The sequence below is a fragment of the Cyprinus carpio genome, chromosome B5 (assembly GCF_018340385.1).
Source record: "Cyprinus carpio isolate SPL01 chromosome B5, ASM1834038v1, whole genome shotgun sequence".
NCBI lineage: Eukaryota > Metazoa > Chordata > Actinopteri > Cypriniformes > Cyprinidae > Cyprinus > Cyprinus carpio.
Window position 1 is genome coordinate 35,238,197 of NC_056601.1, and position 14,139 is coordinate 35,252,335.

General features: G+C 42.5%; 1 protein-coding gene across 3 annotated transcripts in view; it reads right to left on the reverse strand.

Moving 5' to 3' along the window:
* LOC109082869 (cytosolic phospholipase A2 gamma-like) overlaps nt 1-14,139 on the reverse strand; it is a 45,027-nt gene that overhangs the window by 11,020 nt on the left and 19,868 nt on the right. Inside the window, exons 6-14 of one of the 3 annotated variants that reach the window (XM_042723302.1) lie at nt 5,179-5,281; nt 4,957-5,097; nt 3,688-3,753; nt 3,534-3,593; nt 3,096-3,221; nt 2,650-2,793; nt 2,310-2,387; nt 2,088-2,242; nt 1,661-1,949 (exon numbers count right to left, since the gene is read on the reverse strand). In XM_042723302.1, the coding sequence (XP_042579236.1) occupies nt 1,914-1,949; nt 2,088-2,242; nt 2,310-2,387; nt 2,650-2,793; nt 3,096-3,221; nt 3,534-3,593; nt 3,688-3,753; nt 4,957-5,097; nt 5,179-5,281 (909 nt within the window). In that variant the 3' untranslated portion in view covers nt 1,661-1,913. Of the gene's footprint in view, nt 1-1,660; nt 1,950-2,087; nt 2,243-2,309; nt 2,388-2,649; nt 2,794-3,095; nt 3,222-3,533; nt 3,594-3,687; nt 3,754-4,956; nt 5,098-5,178; nt 5,282-14,139 lie in introns of those variants that run through there. The other 2 variants (XM_042723300.1, XM_042723301.1) reach the window with 2 other exon arrangements.

A 14,139-nucleotide genomic window follows, 5' to 3' on the forward strand; every position in this document is an offset into this window, starting at 1 on the left:
TTTTGACAGTATAAACACAATCAGATGCAAAAGATAACTTGGTTCAGTAATCAGGTGCTGTTTGAAAGGCTTTTTAGTGTGCACACGCTTCAGGTGTACAGGCTGAGAAAAAGCGCATGTCAGAACAGCATGCAGGTGAATGAAATGTTTAACTGGCAAGGCTTTAAAGTACATGCAAATAATGTACTTGTGTGATTGTGAATAAGTGCAGTATCCCGTGAGTGTAACTCTACTGCTGAGTTAACATTTGATGTGAATGTATGTCGCCTTGTACGGTACATTGAGACAGAGTTGCCGGAACTGTAACTGATAGCTGTAGCACAATACTATGATATTTCTACAAAGCAGATTGTGGAGACATATTTAATCGTCTATGACAGTGGTTTTCAACCTGTGGGCCGCGGCCCCCTAGTGGGTCGCGATGGTATTGCAGGTGGGCCGCCAATTACTATTAAAATACATAATATTGTTAATATATGTAAAAATGTCTAGTTCAAAAATTGCCAGTTCATTCTAGGGCTGTGCGATAGAAATTGTCATAAAATCACGATTTGAGCGTGCACGATTTCTAAATCACTTTATAGCACGATTTTCCGCGGCCCTGACCTCCCACAGTATGCCACCCGATCTAATCAGAATGCAACGCGCCTAGCGCGAGAACAGAACAGACTGGGAATATGCCTACATAACTCCAGGTTCACACACTGTCTGTGATGCGCCTTTTTTTCCGAGCCCATGTTAACGGATCAGAGCGTTCACACTGCACGCGGTAAAAGGCTAGAAATAAAAACGTGCGAAAATAATTAATATCTACCGCATGAGCATAGAGAGAGTTGTGAGTGCACAGGACGCAGTTTGAGCGAGAGAAGACACGTTTTAAGTGCGCGCACTTTCTCCGGACGAGAGCAGCGTGTATCTGAGCAAGCGCGTCTGGTTTTGTGACAGAGCAAAAGAAATCTGCGCATTAATTTAATGTGCTTTCGCGTTACATTAATGCGCTTTCGCTGCTGCTTCTGCACCGCATATACACATACTGTATACGCACTGCAGACGGAGTAGGCCTACGTGTGAACCTGTATAATGTATAACAAATCTATTTCAACGCCTGAGGCACCGCTACAATTAATGAGCTCTATGAACAATGTATGGCAAAAAAGAAAAAAAGTTCCCTGGTCCCCAAGATTACACAGGATTTATTTATTTATATTTTTTTTTGCCATAATTCTAGAAATTTTGTTACACCTTTACTATAGTGATTATTTTGACTTATGTCTGTTCTAGAGACGTTACAACTTTTTTGATAAAGCTCTAATTGGTTTTTCTTTAGGAAATATGTTTCAAATTCATCCTGAATGCATTCATGACTGTAAAGCATGTCTGTGTGTGTCAAAATTGTGATCAAAATCGAAATCGCAAAATTGATCAAAGAAATCGCGATAGTTTTTTTTTTTTTTTTTTTTTTTTAGTCCATATCGCACAGCCCTAGTTCATTCAATAAATACAGGTAACAATCTAGCTTCTGAGTACTAAGTTATTAACCCAACAATAGCGGGGTCAGTTAATTTTTTTGCAGTGGGCCGCGCAAACATATGTTGTTTGGTTGTGTGGGCCGCGAGTTGAAAAAGGTTGGGAACCACTGGTCTATGATATCGCACACCCCTACTCCAGCCCTAATTAAACACACATGAATCAGAAAATCAATGTTTTCTGGACTACTAGAAACTTCCAGGCAGGTGTTTTGCAGCTGATTTGATCTACACTCTGCAGGACAGTGGCCCTCCTGGACCAGAGTTTGACATGTGCTTTAAATCACTGGTTATCAGTTCCAGTCCTGGGGACCCACTCCTCTGCACATTTTGTATGTCTCTCTTGTTGGCTGTGCTTCTGGCTCTGAGGAGGTTTCGACACTCAGTTCAGTTCATGGATCTCTCTCTTAAACAGCTGATGATCTGAATCAGTTGTAATAAATAAAGGAGACATGCAAAATGTGCAGAGCAGGGGGTTCCCAGGACTGTAATTGAGAACCAATGCTTTAAATGAACTTTTTTAAGAGTATGCATGCTTTATTAGAGAAAATTATATAATACCATGAAAGGATCGCCTTCACTGAAATCCAGGGAAATGATGAGGTCAATGTTTCTTTCTTTTCTCAGAACTGACAAGTAGGGTGAGTTCAGCAACAGTCCAGCGTCTATATAGTCTCTTGTTTCACTTTCCAGAAGAGCATCAGGCACTGCCTTATCTGACAGTATTGGTGTGAGAGATTACAATATGAAATAAGTCTGGTTAACAAATGTGTCTGTTCTTACCTGCCATGTTGTGCAGAAAGTCATATTTTCTGCCCCAGAGCCACAGAGCCATGCATTTACAAATGCTGAAACAAACATCTGTAATACAAATGCATTTTTTTTAACTTCAGTAGTTTTTATGATTCTTGACATAAAGGTTGCTCTTGGTCAAATCTCTTGATGTTTGCATTTACATTTATGCAGTCAGTTACAACCCTGGACCATCATACCTGTTTGTAATTATCAAATAAGGTGTGTGGCATAAGACTGTGAAACAATTTTTGATTCTGATTGGAAGCTTTATGGCTAGAAAATCAGAAGTGAAATACTTACAGTGTTAGAGGCAATTAGTTTAACCTACCAAATGGCCAGAAACTGAACCAACTATTCAAATAGTTGCAAACATCCATGGTGTACTGTTTCATATACAGTTGTGCAGCTTCTTTGTCAGCGAGATTCAGTTTTTGCACTGGAAAAACAAGCTGACGTTTTCCTCCAGCGAGGTCTGCAACAGACAGGAGCATGTACATTATATCGATTTTCTTATCTGACACATGGGTTAGTTTGTTTTTCAAAACTGCAAACATTGTATAGAAAAGCCATTAGATATACAAAAATGAAAAAATTGCCTTTTTTGGATTACAAAGTAGTTTACATTTAAAAAAAATAAATAATTGTCAATACACAGCAGATTCCCAAATGTGACAACTAAACTCCATCATGGGACACTATAGATAGTAGATGGCATATTTAATGACATACTAGACTCCTCAATATGAATTCTAGCACACTTTAGGAAAGGTTTACCTTTCAGCTTTGTCCTGATAGATTTATCAATTTCAGAAGGGTCTTTGCCATTCAAAACAGAGAGATTCATGTCTGCAAGCTCCATGAGCACTTGGTAACATTTGTCAACAGGTGGGGAGTTTGGGTCTATGAAGAAAACACATTAAACAAAAATTTGATTACATTTTCATGATATACAATCACTGGCCACTTTATACATTTTCGGCCTCTTGGGTGTCATTTAAACACCACAGCCAATCTGAGTATTATGCCCCAATGAATAAAGGCAAGGTGTACCTAATAAAGTGGCCGGTGAGTGTATTTATATCAAGCAAGTGTTAATTATGGGTCATTAATAGTATTTAAAACCAGATCAAAGATAATCTTTATCAAATTCAACACATCAATACAAAGATAGATTAACTTCAGTCAATCAATAAAAATAAAGAAATTCTTTACCTTTCCCAATTTCCTCAAACATCCCTGTTTCTATTCTAAGTATTGAATGACCAAAGAAATCTGGGGGTGGGGGGGTCAAATGGAATCAGAGTGCAAATGTTAATGAAATGATTGTCAACTTTAGACAGAACTGAATCTTCAAAAGCAGCAGCACCTTTTATTCGTTTCCAAAGGATATTACGGATCTCCTGGCCATCAGCTAAAGCACTGCCACACAGAGCTGCAGAAGACATGATTTTAATAAATAGGAAATTTCAAAGAAATGAAACAAAATAAAATAAAATAAATGAATAAATAAAATGAAATGTGCAACAGAACAATTCACTGTGATGTCATGTATAATTGTCATTTATACCATATTTGGACAGTGGCGGCTCATGGGTTTTAAAATAGAGGAGGCACACTAATTATGTTGGTCTGGGATCCCTGCCGATTATTATTATTATTTGCTTAACTGCTTTAAAATGGCTTTTTGCTTTTAGGCTAGCCTCCTCTACAAGGTTTCTTTTCTCAATACTCCTCAGCGCTAAAAGTGAACACTCGATGCTCAACTCTCTGCCGGCCTCCTCCTCCCCTTCTTTATCACCTAGCGGATGTAATTACATAGGCAGATTCGGGACATTCACGATAGAAATGCAACCCTTTCCAACTTCATTAACATTTTATGGCATTACAACTGTTATTACAAACAAAAATACACATTCTGAGACATGAACTCAAATTAATTGTGAATTTTATTAACATTAAATAGTCCTCCTCCCATTTTCACCTCAAAATTTTGGGGAGGCTGTGCCTCCTCTGCCTCCCCTGACGAGCAGCCAATGTATTTGGAAACAATATGCGTCTGTACTGTGAGAGCTTCTCATATTTTTGAACTAAGGGTAACCCAAAATAGGCTCACCAGTTATTTAAAAAATGAAATATTGTTATTGTATTAAATAGGAGTGTTGAAATATATTGGTATTAGCGATATAAAAAAAAAAAAAAAAAAAGACAAGTACACATATGATAAGACGACACATAATGATTCAGCACAAGTACCATTATGGAGTGCAGAACTTTCACATGCATTTTATGTTTTATTCATACTCAAAGCTGGATGGTGCCCTCGCACAGAAAGTCCACAAGCAAGGACAAATAAAACTTTTGTGGACTAATTCATCCAGCTATTGCTGTAGCTGGATAAAATGCAGAAAGAAATGTGGTGACTGATGAAATGTGAATATGCACACAATATGTGTTTAATCTGTTTGTTCGGGTAATTTCATAAGGATAATTCATATTTATAATGCAATGCTAATCGACATAGACTGTATCATTTTATAAAACAGTTAGTTACTGTCCTTGATTCTGATTGGTCAGTAGCTGTGATAAACAAATCAATAACCATAAACAAATAATAACCAAATGTTAAAATTGTTACCTTGCAGGTACAGCATGTCAATTTCATCCTGCTGTTTTTTCTTTAAGCCATTGTCAAACTGGCTGCCAAAACTGGAAGTGTCCACAAACGCTCCAGTGAGGGAATAACCTGCTTCATGTGGACTGATCTCAAACCAGGGGTCTGCAGACAGACAGAAAACACAACCATACAATAGCTGATATGAGCACATTAACCTTCTTTCTCACACACACAAATACAGACCTCCATCTCTTTGCTGTTTGCATTGTTTGTCGATCATTGTGTAGATGGGAAACGGGTCTTTATTGTGCTGATCCTGCTGCTCTGAGATTTTGTGTTCGTCGATCTGAAGAGAAAATATTTTTTGGCAGCACTGTGATCACAAACAATCAAATGAAGCAATTTAACTTGTCTCTTTTTAGTCTGTAGCACTCTAAAATTAAAAGATTTTCCACTGGTGGAACTATCTGAAGGGGAACATCTCTGAGTAATTTACAAAGTGGATTCTCAAGATTTCAGATTGCAACACATCTAAAATGGTGAAGTGCTGTTATGCGACTGATTATAAAAACATGTTCAACAAGAAAATGGAGCTATCTTTTTACAGGTTGCCGAATGAAAATGAAAAGAAAAGAGATCACTGTAATGCCTTAGTGCATTAACAAGTTATAGGGTTTGAAAGTGAAAGAAAGTGAAAGTTGTGAAATGTGCCAAGTATGGTAACCCATACTCAGAATTGGTGCTCTGCATTTAACCCATCCAAGTGCACACACACAGCAGTGAGAAGTGAACACACCATGAACACACACCCGGAGCGGTGGGCAGCTATATCCAGCGCCCGGGGAGCAACTGGGGGTTCAGTGCTTTGCTCAAGGGTATGAGTGGAATTAATTGGAAATAATTAATTATCCTTCGTATGTACTTTACGTAAACTGTGCTTATATCAAATGTACATTTAAAAACTAAAACTCACAAACCATAACAACAAATCAAAACCAATTGGTGATATGGTGATATAGATATATACTGTGTTTGTACAGTGTCTGCAGATAAAGCATTCAGGTTTCCCTTTGTGTATTTCCTCTATGTCTGTTGAAATTGTATATACAGTATACAGTCCATATATACAGCGCTGGGTAGTAATTGATTAAATGTAATCTGGATTAGCCTACATAATCAGATTAAAAAAAGAAATACTTATAATTATATAATGTTCATAATCAGATTACTTTTTTATAGATGACATGATTAAATATTATTTACCAGTGCTGTCAAATGATTAATCATGATTAATCGCATCCAAAATAAAAGTTTTTGTTTGCAAAATATATGTGTGTGTTCTGTGTATATTTATTATATAGGCCTATACACATACAGTATGTATTCTGAAAATATTAACATGTATTTATGTCTATATTTATATTCATATATAAAAATAACATATATCTGAAATATATACATGCATTATACAGTATATATATATATATATATATATATATATACACAATATATACATGTTTGTGCCCTCATCAGTATCTTTTCTCCCCTGCCCCTTCCAGAGGTCTGTGCACGTCACTGCTACTCTACAGTGGAAATAATGACTTTCAGTCTAACACTTTTCATTTGTCAGAGATAGTGATACCTTAACTAAAGGTGTACCTTTTCTAGGTGTGTTCCCAAAATTATAGTCTACCTTAGCAGCAGTAGCGACTTCTGACCATAAAGTAAGGTGGGGCAGATTCTGGGTCGTAGTGCTAGTTTATAATTAACTTCAGAAAGCTTATGGTCTTCATAGTTTAATCGCTGAACACATACATACACACACATTTGGCAGAGATGTAAGACCCTTGCGTTATTCAGCCTGTGAGTGGCACGTTATTGTTGATTGACAGGCTGGAAGTACACACAAATAGAATGCTATAGAATTATTGCCTTAATATCGATTCGGAATGCTGATTTAAAATGTTACAAATACCATGTCTCATCTCAAAACAAACATAAAACAAACACAACAGAACTATATAAAGGTTTTCACGTGAGCACATTTAAACCAAAGACATGCCACGTGATGCAGACACATATAGCTGAAGCTGACTGATATCTTGGTCTGTAGCGAGTTAAGGTAACATGAAAATAAGTGGAGCTGGGGGGCACCAGCACATTTACACATTTAGAGTTTATTATTTATTCAGTTTATATAGAGGTCTATGTTTTGGGTAAATATTTACAGACGAGCCGTGCCTGCTTAAGAGGTTGCTTTAGGTATACCTTCTTTCGTGCAGCGTTACCAGGTGCTGTCCATGGTGGTGGTGCTGAATTGGTTGATATCGATGGCCTGAGAATGGATTACTTTATGCAGGGGCTGCTTCCTTGCATTGTGTGAGAAAGCAGTGTTCTTTATAAAATAAACGTTTATTTTAAATAAAGTCATGGAAATCTTATTTGTCAGAATGCAACAAACTTTCGTGAAACTTTTACTCTCGCTTTGCAACACACATCACCTCAGGGAAGAAATATATATATATATATATATATATATATATATATATATATATATATATATACCTTTTTACCTTTATATTTTTTATGTGGTGACCACTTGGAGGTGCTCTGGGCATATATATATATATATATATATATATATATATATATATATATATATATATATATATATATATATATATATGCCCAGAGCACCTCCAAGTGGTCACCACATAAAATATAAAGGTAAAAAGGTAAAATCACCTTAATAAATAACTGCTTAATAATTTCAAGTATCGGTCTCTGCAGGAAAGTAATGGGATTTAGCAGAACGGTGGGCGAGACCAAAACAGTGACTGACGAATCGGGGATCTTGCTAGAGAGATGAATTGCCTTTGAGGGTTAACAAAACAAGCCAATGAATGTTGGCGTGTGAGAATTGCATCGCGCACCCCGCCCCACAGCGCGGGTATATAAGGAGAGCGCGTGCATTCGCACATTCAGTTTTTCGCTGAGGAGCCGAGACGGTGTGCCTCGGCCATACAGCGGTGGTACAGCAACTGTGGCGACGGAAAGTAACGTCTCCATTCCCTCCTTCAGGGAACGAGGGTCACATACGTAACCGAGACGTTCCCTTTCAGTCAGTCACGTTCAATGTTACGTCAGTGACTGACGAATCGGGGATCCGTAAGGAAAGCGCCACTATTGCTGACCCCCTCCAGTGCCCTGCAAAAGCCGGCAAGACCCCCCACACCAGTTGGAGCGGAAGATAGGACAGGGCTTAGGCAGAGGAACCAGCCACTGCTGTTCCGTACAGTGGGATTGGATAACACTGGGAAAGCGTACCCAAGTAGGGGAATGCTACGGAACCACATTCTGCGCATAGGAGGTAACATGTGGAAATTACACATATGGACTGGCCATAGGGCAGTGCTACATATGGAAATCCCTGTGGTAGACTCAGCCCGCCTGGGGTGAGATCACTAAGCAGCAGAGATGGCAGAGAAATCTCTGCTAGGGAAAGACACGGGCTTACCATGAGGGAAGCCGTACCGTGGAAGAATACACATGTGAGATTCAACCGAAGGGGGAATCAATACACACGGCCACCTAGCCCAGCACAAGGGCTGACCTTGGGCATACACACGAGTGCTTGACCTCTGCCACGCCTGACTGCAGAGGGTGCGGGAGGAACTTCAACAGGGTTTGCCAAGAGGGAAACTGAACTGAAAAGCACTTAAGCGCACGTATCCGGTCCGTAGAGGGGAATGGCGCAGCAAGCGTGATTGACACTGAGGGGGTCCAACATTACAGGCCATCTGAGGCGAGTACACGAAATGTGTTAGGTGTGGCCCAGCCGGCAGCTCTACAGATGTCTGCTATCGAGGCGCCCCGTGCCAAAGACCAGGAGGAAGCCACAGCTCTTGTAGAGTGTGCTCTCACTCCAAGGGGGCACGGTAAGCGATGGGCCTGATATGCTAAGACTATAGCCTCCACTATCCTAGGAGCACTGTCTTCAGTGACAGAAACTTTAGCTCTACTGACTGCAGAGGCTCGAAGGGCTCCTGCTTCAAGGCCATCAGGACCAAGGGGAGATCCCAAGAAGGTACCAGGTGAGGGCATGGAGGGTTCAGCCTCCTTGCCCCACTAAGGAACCTGATGACCAGGTCGTGCTTCCCAACGGACTTGCCGTCTACTGCATCGTGATGTGGGGCAATAGCGACAAATATACACTTTGAGAGTGGAGGGAGACAGCCTTCACTCCAACCCAACTTGCAGAAAGGAAAGCACAACCGCGATCGGGCATCTACGGGGGTCTTCCTGGCGGAAAGAACACCAATCGACAAACAGGTTCCACTTCAGCTTGTAGGCGTGCCTCGTAGAGGGCGCTCTAGCTGAAGTGATGGTGTTTGCCACCGCTGGAGGTCCACATCCCGTCCAGAGACCACACGTGGGCGTGGGTGCCAGAGGGTGCCCCCTATCTGAGAAAGGAGATCCTTCCTCAGAGGAATACGCCAAGAAGGGGCTGTCACGAGGGGCATCAGTTCTGGGAACCAAGTCCGACTGGGCCAGTATGGCACTACTAAGAGGACCTGCTCCTCGTCCTCCCTGACCTTGCACAGCATATGTGCGAGAAGGCTCACTGGGGGAAACGCATACTTGCGTAGACCCCGAGGCCAGCTGTGTGCCAGTGCATCCATGCCGAGGGTCCCCTCGGACAGGGAGTAGAACAGTTAGCAGTGGGACGTGTCCGGAGAGACAAACAGGTCTACCTGAGCATCCCCGAAGCGTCTCCAGATCAGCTGGACTGTCTCGGGGTGGATTCGCCATTCTCCCGGAAGGGCGGGCTGACGTGAGAGCTCGTCGGCTGCACGATTGAGCTCGCCTGGGACGTGAACAGCACAAAGCGACCTCAGATGCTTCTGACTCCAAAGGAGGAGATGGCGGGCGAGTTGTGACATGCAACGGGAGCGTAGACCACCCTGGTGGTTGATGTACGCAACGGTCACAGTATTGTCCGTCCGGACCAGTACGTGCCTGTCGCGAAGCCTCGGTTTGAAGCGGCGGAGAGCAAGCCATACTGCCAGCAACTCTAGGCAATTGATATGCGACTGTAGACGAGGCCCTGTCCAGGTGCCTGAAGCTGCATGCCCGTTGCACATGGCACCCCAGCCGAGTACAGAGGCATCTGTTGAACAACAACATTCCTGGACACTTGCACTAGGGGAACCCCTGCCCGTAGAAAAGCAAGCTCCAACCATGGGCTGAAGGTTTGGTGGCAGGACGGGGTAACCAAGACCCGGTGCATGCCGTGTTGCCATGTCCATCTCAGGACTCAATCGTGAAGCCAACGCTGAAGCAGTCTCATATGAAGCAATCCAAGCGGCGTGACAGTGGCAGCGGATGCCATATGCCCCAGGAGCCTCTGAAACTGTTTCAGTGGAACCGCCTTCCTGCCCCAAAATGACTCCAGGCAGTTCAGCATCGACGCGCCAACCGAGAAAACCCAAACCCACAAAAAACATACATGGCTCAGGGGAGAGTTTGCTCTTTTCCCAGTTGACCCGAAGCCCCAACCAGCTGAGGTGGCTGAGTACCATGTCCCTGCGGCACCCCCAAGAACCAATCGTCCAGCCTTGAGCGTTCGGGAGATGGAGGGGCCTTCCATGGAAGCCCGACGCTCTCGGCGGCCCGGGCAAACATAGCAGTCAGTTCTGGATCTGACTCGGGCAATGCCGCTCTCCCAGAAGGGGGCAACGCAGCCGAAACTTCATCTCCAGAGCCTAGCTCGTCCCCCGATGCAGTGATCAACTTCAGGTCATCTGCTGGTGGGCCGGATGAAGTGCTGGGCCCCGTCCTGACCGAGGCCTCAGCATCTGCATCGCGGTACACCAGAGGGTACAATGTGCTGGAGGAGTGAGGGGCCCTTGGAGACTCGCTCGGCGGGGAAGCCCTCACTGTGACCCTCAGATCGCCCTGGCCATGAACCGAAGTAGCCTTCCTTTTGAAGGAGGCACTAGAACGGGGCATGGGGAGGGGGACTCCTCCCCACTTGACGAAGAGGAGCCTTGATCACAACATCGCGATGGTCATGTTCCCACAAGGAGAACATGACTCATCCACGAACGCTGCCTCAGCATGCTCGAGTCCCAGGCACGAGATGCAGCGATTGTGACCATCAGATGGAGCCAGGCAGCGACCACATCCAGAAACGGATGAGTGGAAAGACATCTTTAAAAAGACGCCCCGTCACTCATGGAGCTCTCTTAGGAATTGCTCTTTTAGTTTGAGAAAACACCAAAGTGTTGAAGCGCCCAGGAGGAGTTGCAGCGTGACTGCAGAATGGGAAGCTGCAGCATGCTGAGAAAAAGGCAGCAGCACTGGCAACCCCCGCTGACGCGCCGTAACACCAACACTCATCACACTCGTCAAACTCGACACTCTGCTCAGGAAGCTGAAGGCTCAGCTCCGAAGCAAAAAGCTGAATGTCTGACTGCACGCGCAACGTGACTGACTGAAAGGGAACCATAATGCATAATGAACTGATCCTATAGGCACTTTGCGATGGTTCTTGCTTTTTGGTTTGGCATCATTATGGTTGTATAGTTGTATGGTACTGCTCAAACTTCTGGATCCTCTCATACTCATACAGCTCTTATTTACGTGGACACCTTAACAAGCTGTCTGTATCAGTGTTTTGTTTACCAACCTGGTACTGCACTTTAGAATGTGTTTTCCACATTAGAATTTGGAAAGAGCAGTGAGCCACCGGTAGCTAGTAGCATCCAGCTTAGGAGTTGTCAGAAGTTAAGTCAATGGATTACTATTCTCACATAGCCAGACCTTCAGAATGACGGCAGAAGTTCTTGGAACCACAAGGCATTAAATGGCAAAAACACAAAAAAAGGCACAAGATGACGAAATGTTAACAAAACTATAAGGTTTCATTTTATACCGCGTAATGTTTAGGGGTGTGGAAATGTTGCCACAATAACAGACTGATGTGTTAAACTCTTAGACATATTTTAAAAATTCTATGCCGCGAACTTTAAATATTTCACATACTTTGGAAAATCCAGCAATTAGTTGATCCTGAAAAGCGCTCATCATCACAGTTGTAAACATGACAGCAGCCTGCAGGCGTGACATCTGAGGCTGAGACTAATGGATTGCTATCTGTTACAACAATAAATGTGCTGCCATTGTGATAACTGTGAATTTTCTCAGTTACAGCCCATTTAAAGTGTAAAAAAAAAGTGACATGACATACAGCCAAGTATGGTGACCCATACTCTGAATTCGTGCTCTGCATTTAACCCATCCAAAATGCACACACACCATGAACACACACCCGGAGCAGTGGGCAGCCATTTATTGCTGCGGCACCCGGGGAGCAGTTGGGGGTTCAGTGCCTTGCTCAAGGGCACCTCAGTCATGGTATTGAGGGTGGAGAGAGCGCTGCACATTCACTCCCCCCACCTACAATTCCTGCCAGCCCAAGACTCGAACTCGCAACCTTTGGATTGTGGATCCGACTCTCTAACCATTAGGCCATGACTTCCCCAAGAAACTCAAGATTATGGGCTGGATAATGGGACTCACTATGCGATGAGCCTCTGCTAGCAAATGCAATCACAAGTTGAGGTCCGTTCTGTTCTTGATATAATGCAGCTCCCGATCCTGCCGTGCTGGCATCTGTATAAACGATATAAGGAAGATTGGGGTTCGCAAAACCCAAGACAGGAGCAGTAGAAAGCTTTTCAACAAAAGTTTTGAATGCTTTTTGACAATCAGTCGTTCAATGACCACCAAAAGGATAATGATAGTGATCTTTCAGATAATGATATTGATGTTCTTTCTCAGCCTTCTTACAGCTCTTCTTCAGTGGTGGATAACCAGAAGTCAGGTCATCCGAGGGTTTTGCTACCTGTGAGTAGTTTTTAATAATTAAACTGCATTTCTCCAAAATTTTTAGCCCATATTCCTTCGGTTGAGCAAGGACTTGTAGCAACCACCCGTCGTGTTCCTCTAGGCTCTTGGAGAACACAGTCAAGTCATCCAAAAACACAAGCACCTCTTTTAGATTGATGTTGCCCATACACATTTCCATAAGCCTTTGGAAAGTTCTTGGTGCACTGGTTAACCCCTGGTGCATACGGTTAAATTTACAAAACCCCAGGGGAACACAAAGGCAGTTTTGGGCTTGTCTTCTTCTGCAACTTCAATCTGGTTGTACCCAGGTTTTAAGTCTAGAACACTGAACCACTTCAAACCATTTAAATCTGAAAATGTTTCCTCAAGGTTTGGTAAGGCATATGCATCCTTGAATATTTGAAGATTTAGCTTCTGGTAATCTATAAAGAATCGAACATCACCATTTTTCTTTCTGACTACCATTAGTGACGACAAAGGGGATTCTGACTCACATATGACTTCACTTGAAAGTAGCTCCTGAAGTTGTTTCCGTACTGCTCCAGTATCTTGTGGATGGATTGGTCTGGCTCGATGCTTAAATGGGGTCTTGTCATGCAATTTGATACAATGTTTCACTTTCTGTGTGTCCAAAATCCAGATTGTGTAGACCAAATACCTCTGGCATCTCACAAAGCTTCTTAGTGATTGGATCTCTCCAATCCTGTGATATCTGAGAAAATTCAAAGTGAACATTTCCTCTTTGACCGCTGTGTGCTCACTACCTGGAGAAGTTGATTTCGAGACAACGGCATCAGAAGAAAGCACTGAACCCAGTGCATGAATTTCTCCAATGACACACCTCTGTGGAATAGTGATGTCCAGATCAGTTTCTTTTGTGAGATCCACAGGAAGATTGCTAGATGGAAGGGTAAGTAAACAATTCTTTAATACAATTCCTCCCGGTAAGGAAGATATGGAGGGCACACCCTTCAACATTTGGGTGCCAAAATACTAAGGGGCGAGTCAAAAGTAAATTTTTTTATATTATATTATTTTTATATTAATTAGACTACATCTTTAAAGTTTTATATTTCATTATCTTCTTAGCATTATATTCGATCCATCAGTTCACATTTTCACTGTCTGACTACTTTTAAAATCATGTCTTAAAACTCACTTGTTTAAATTAGCTTTCTCTGATCAATTTTAAACTATTTAATGTCAATAATTGTTGTTTGTTGTATTGTTGTCTTGATTTTATCATCACCACTCAACTGTACGGTGTCCTTGAGTGCCCTAAAAGGCGCC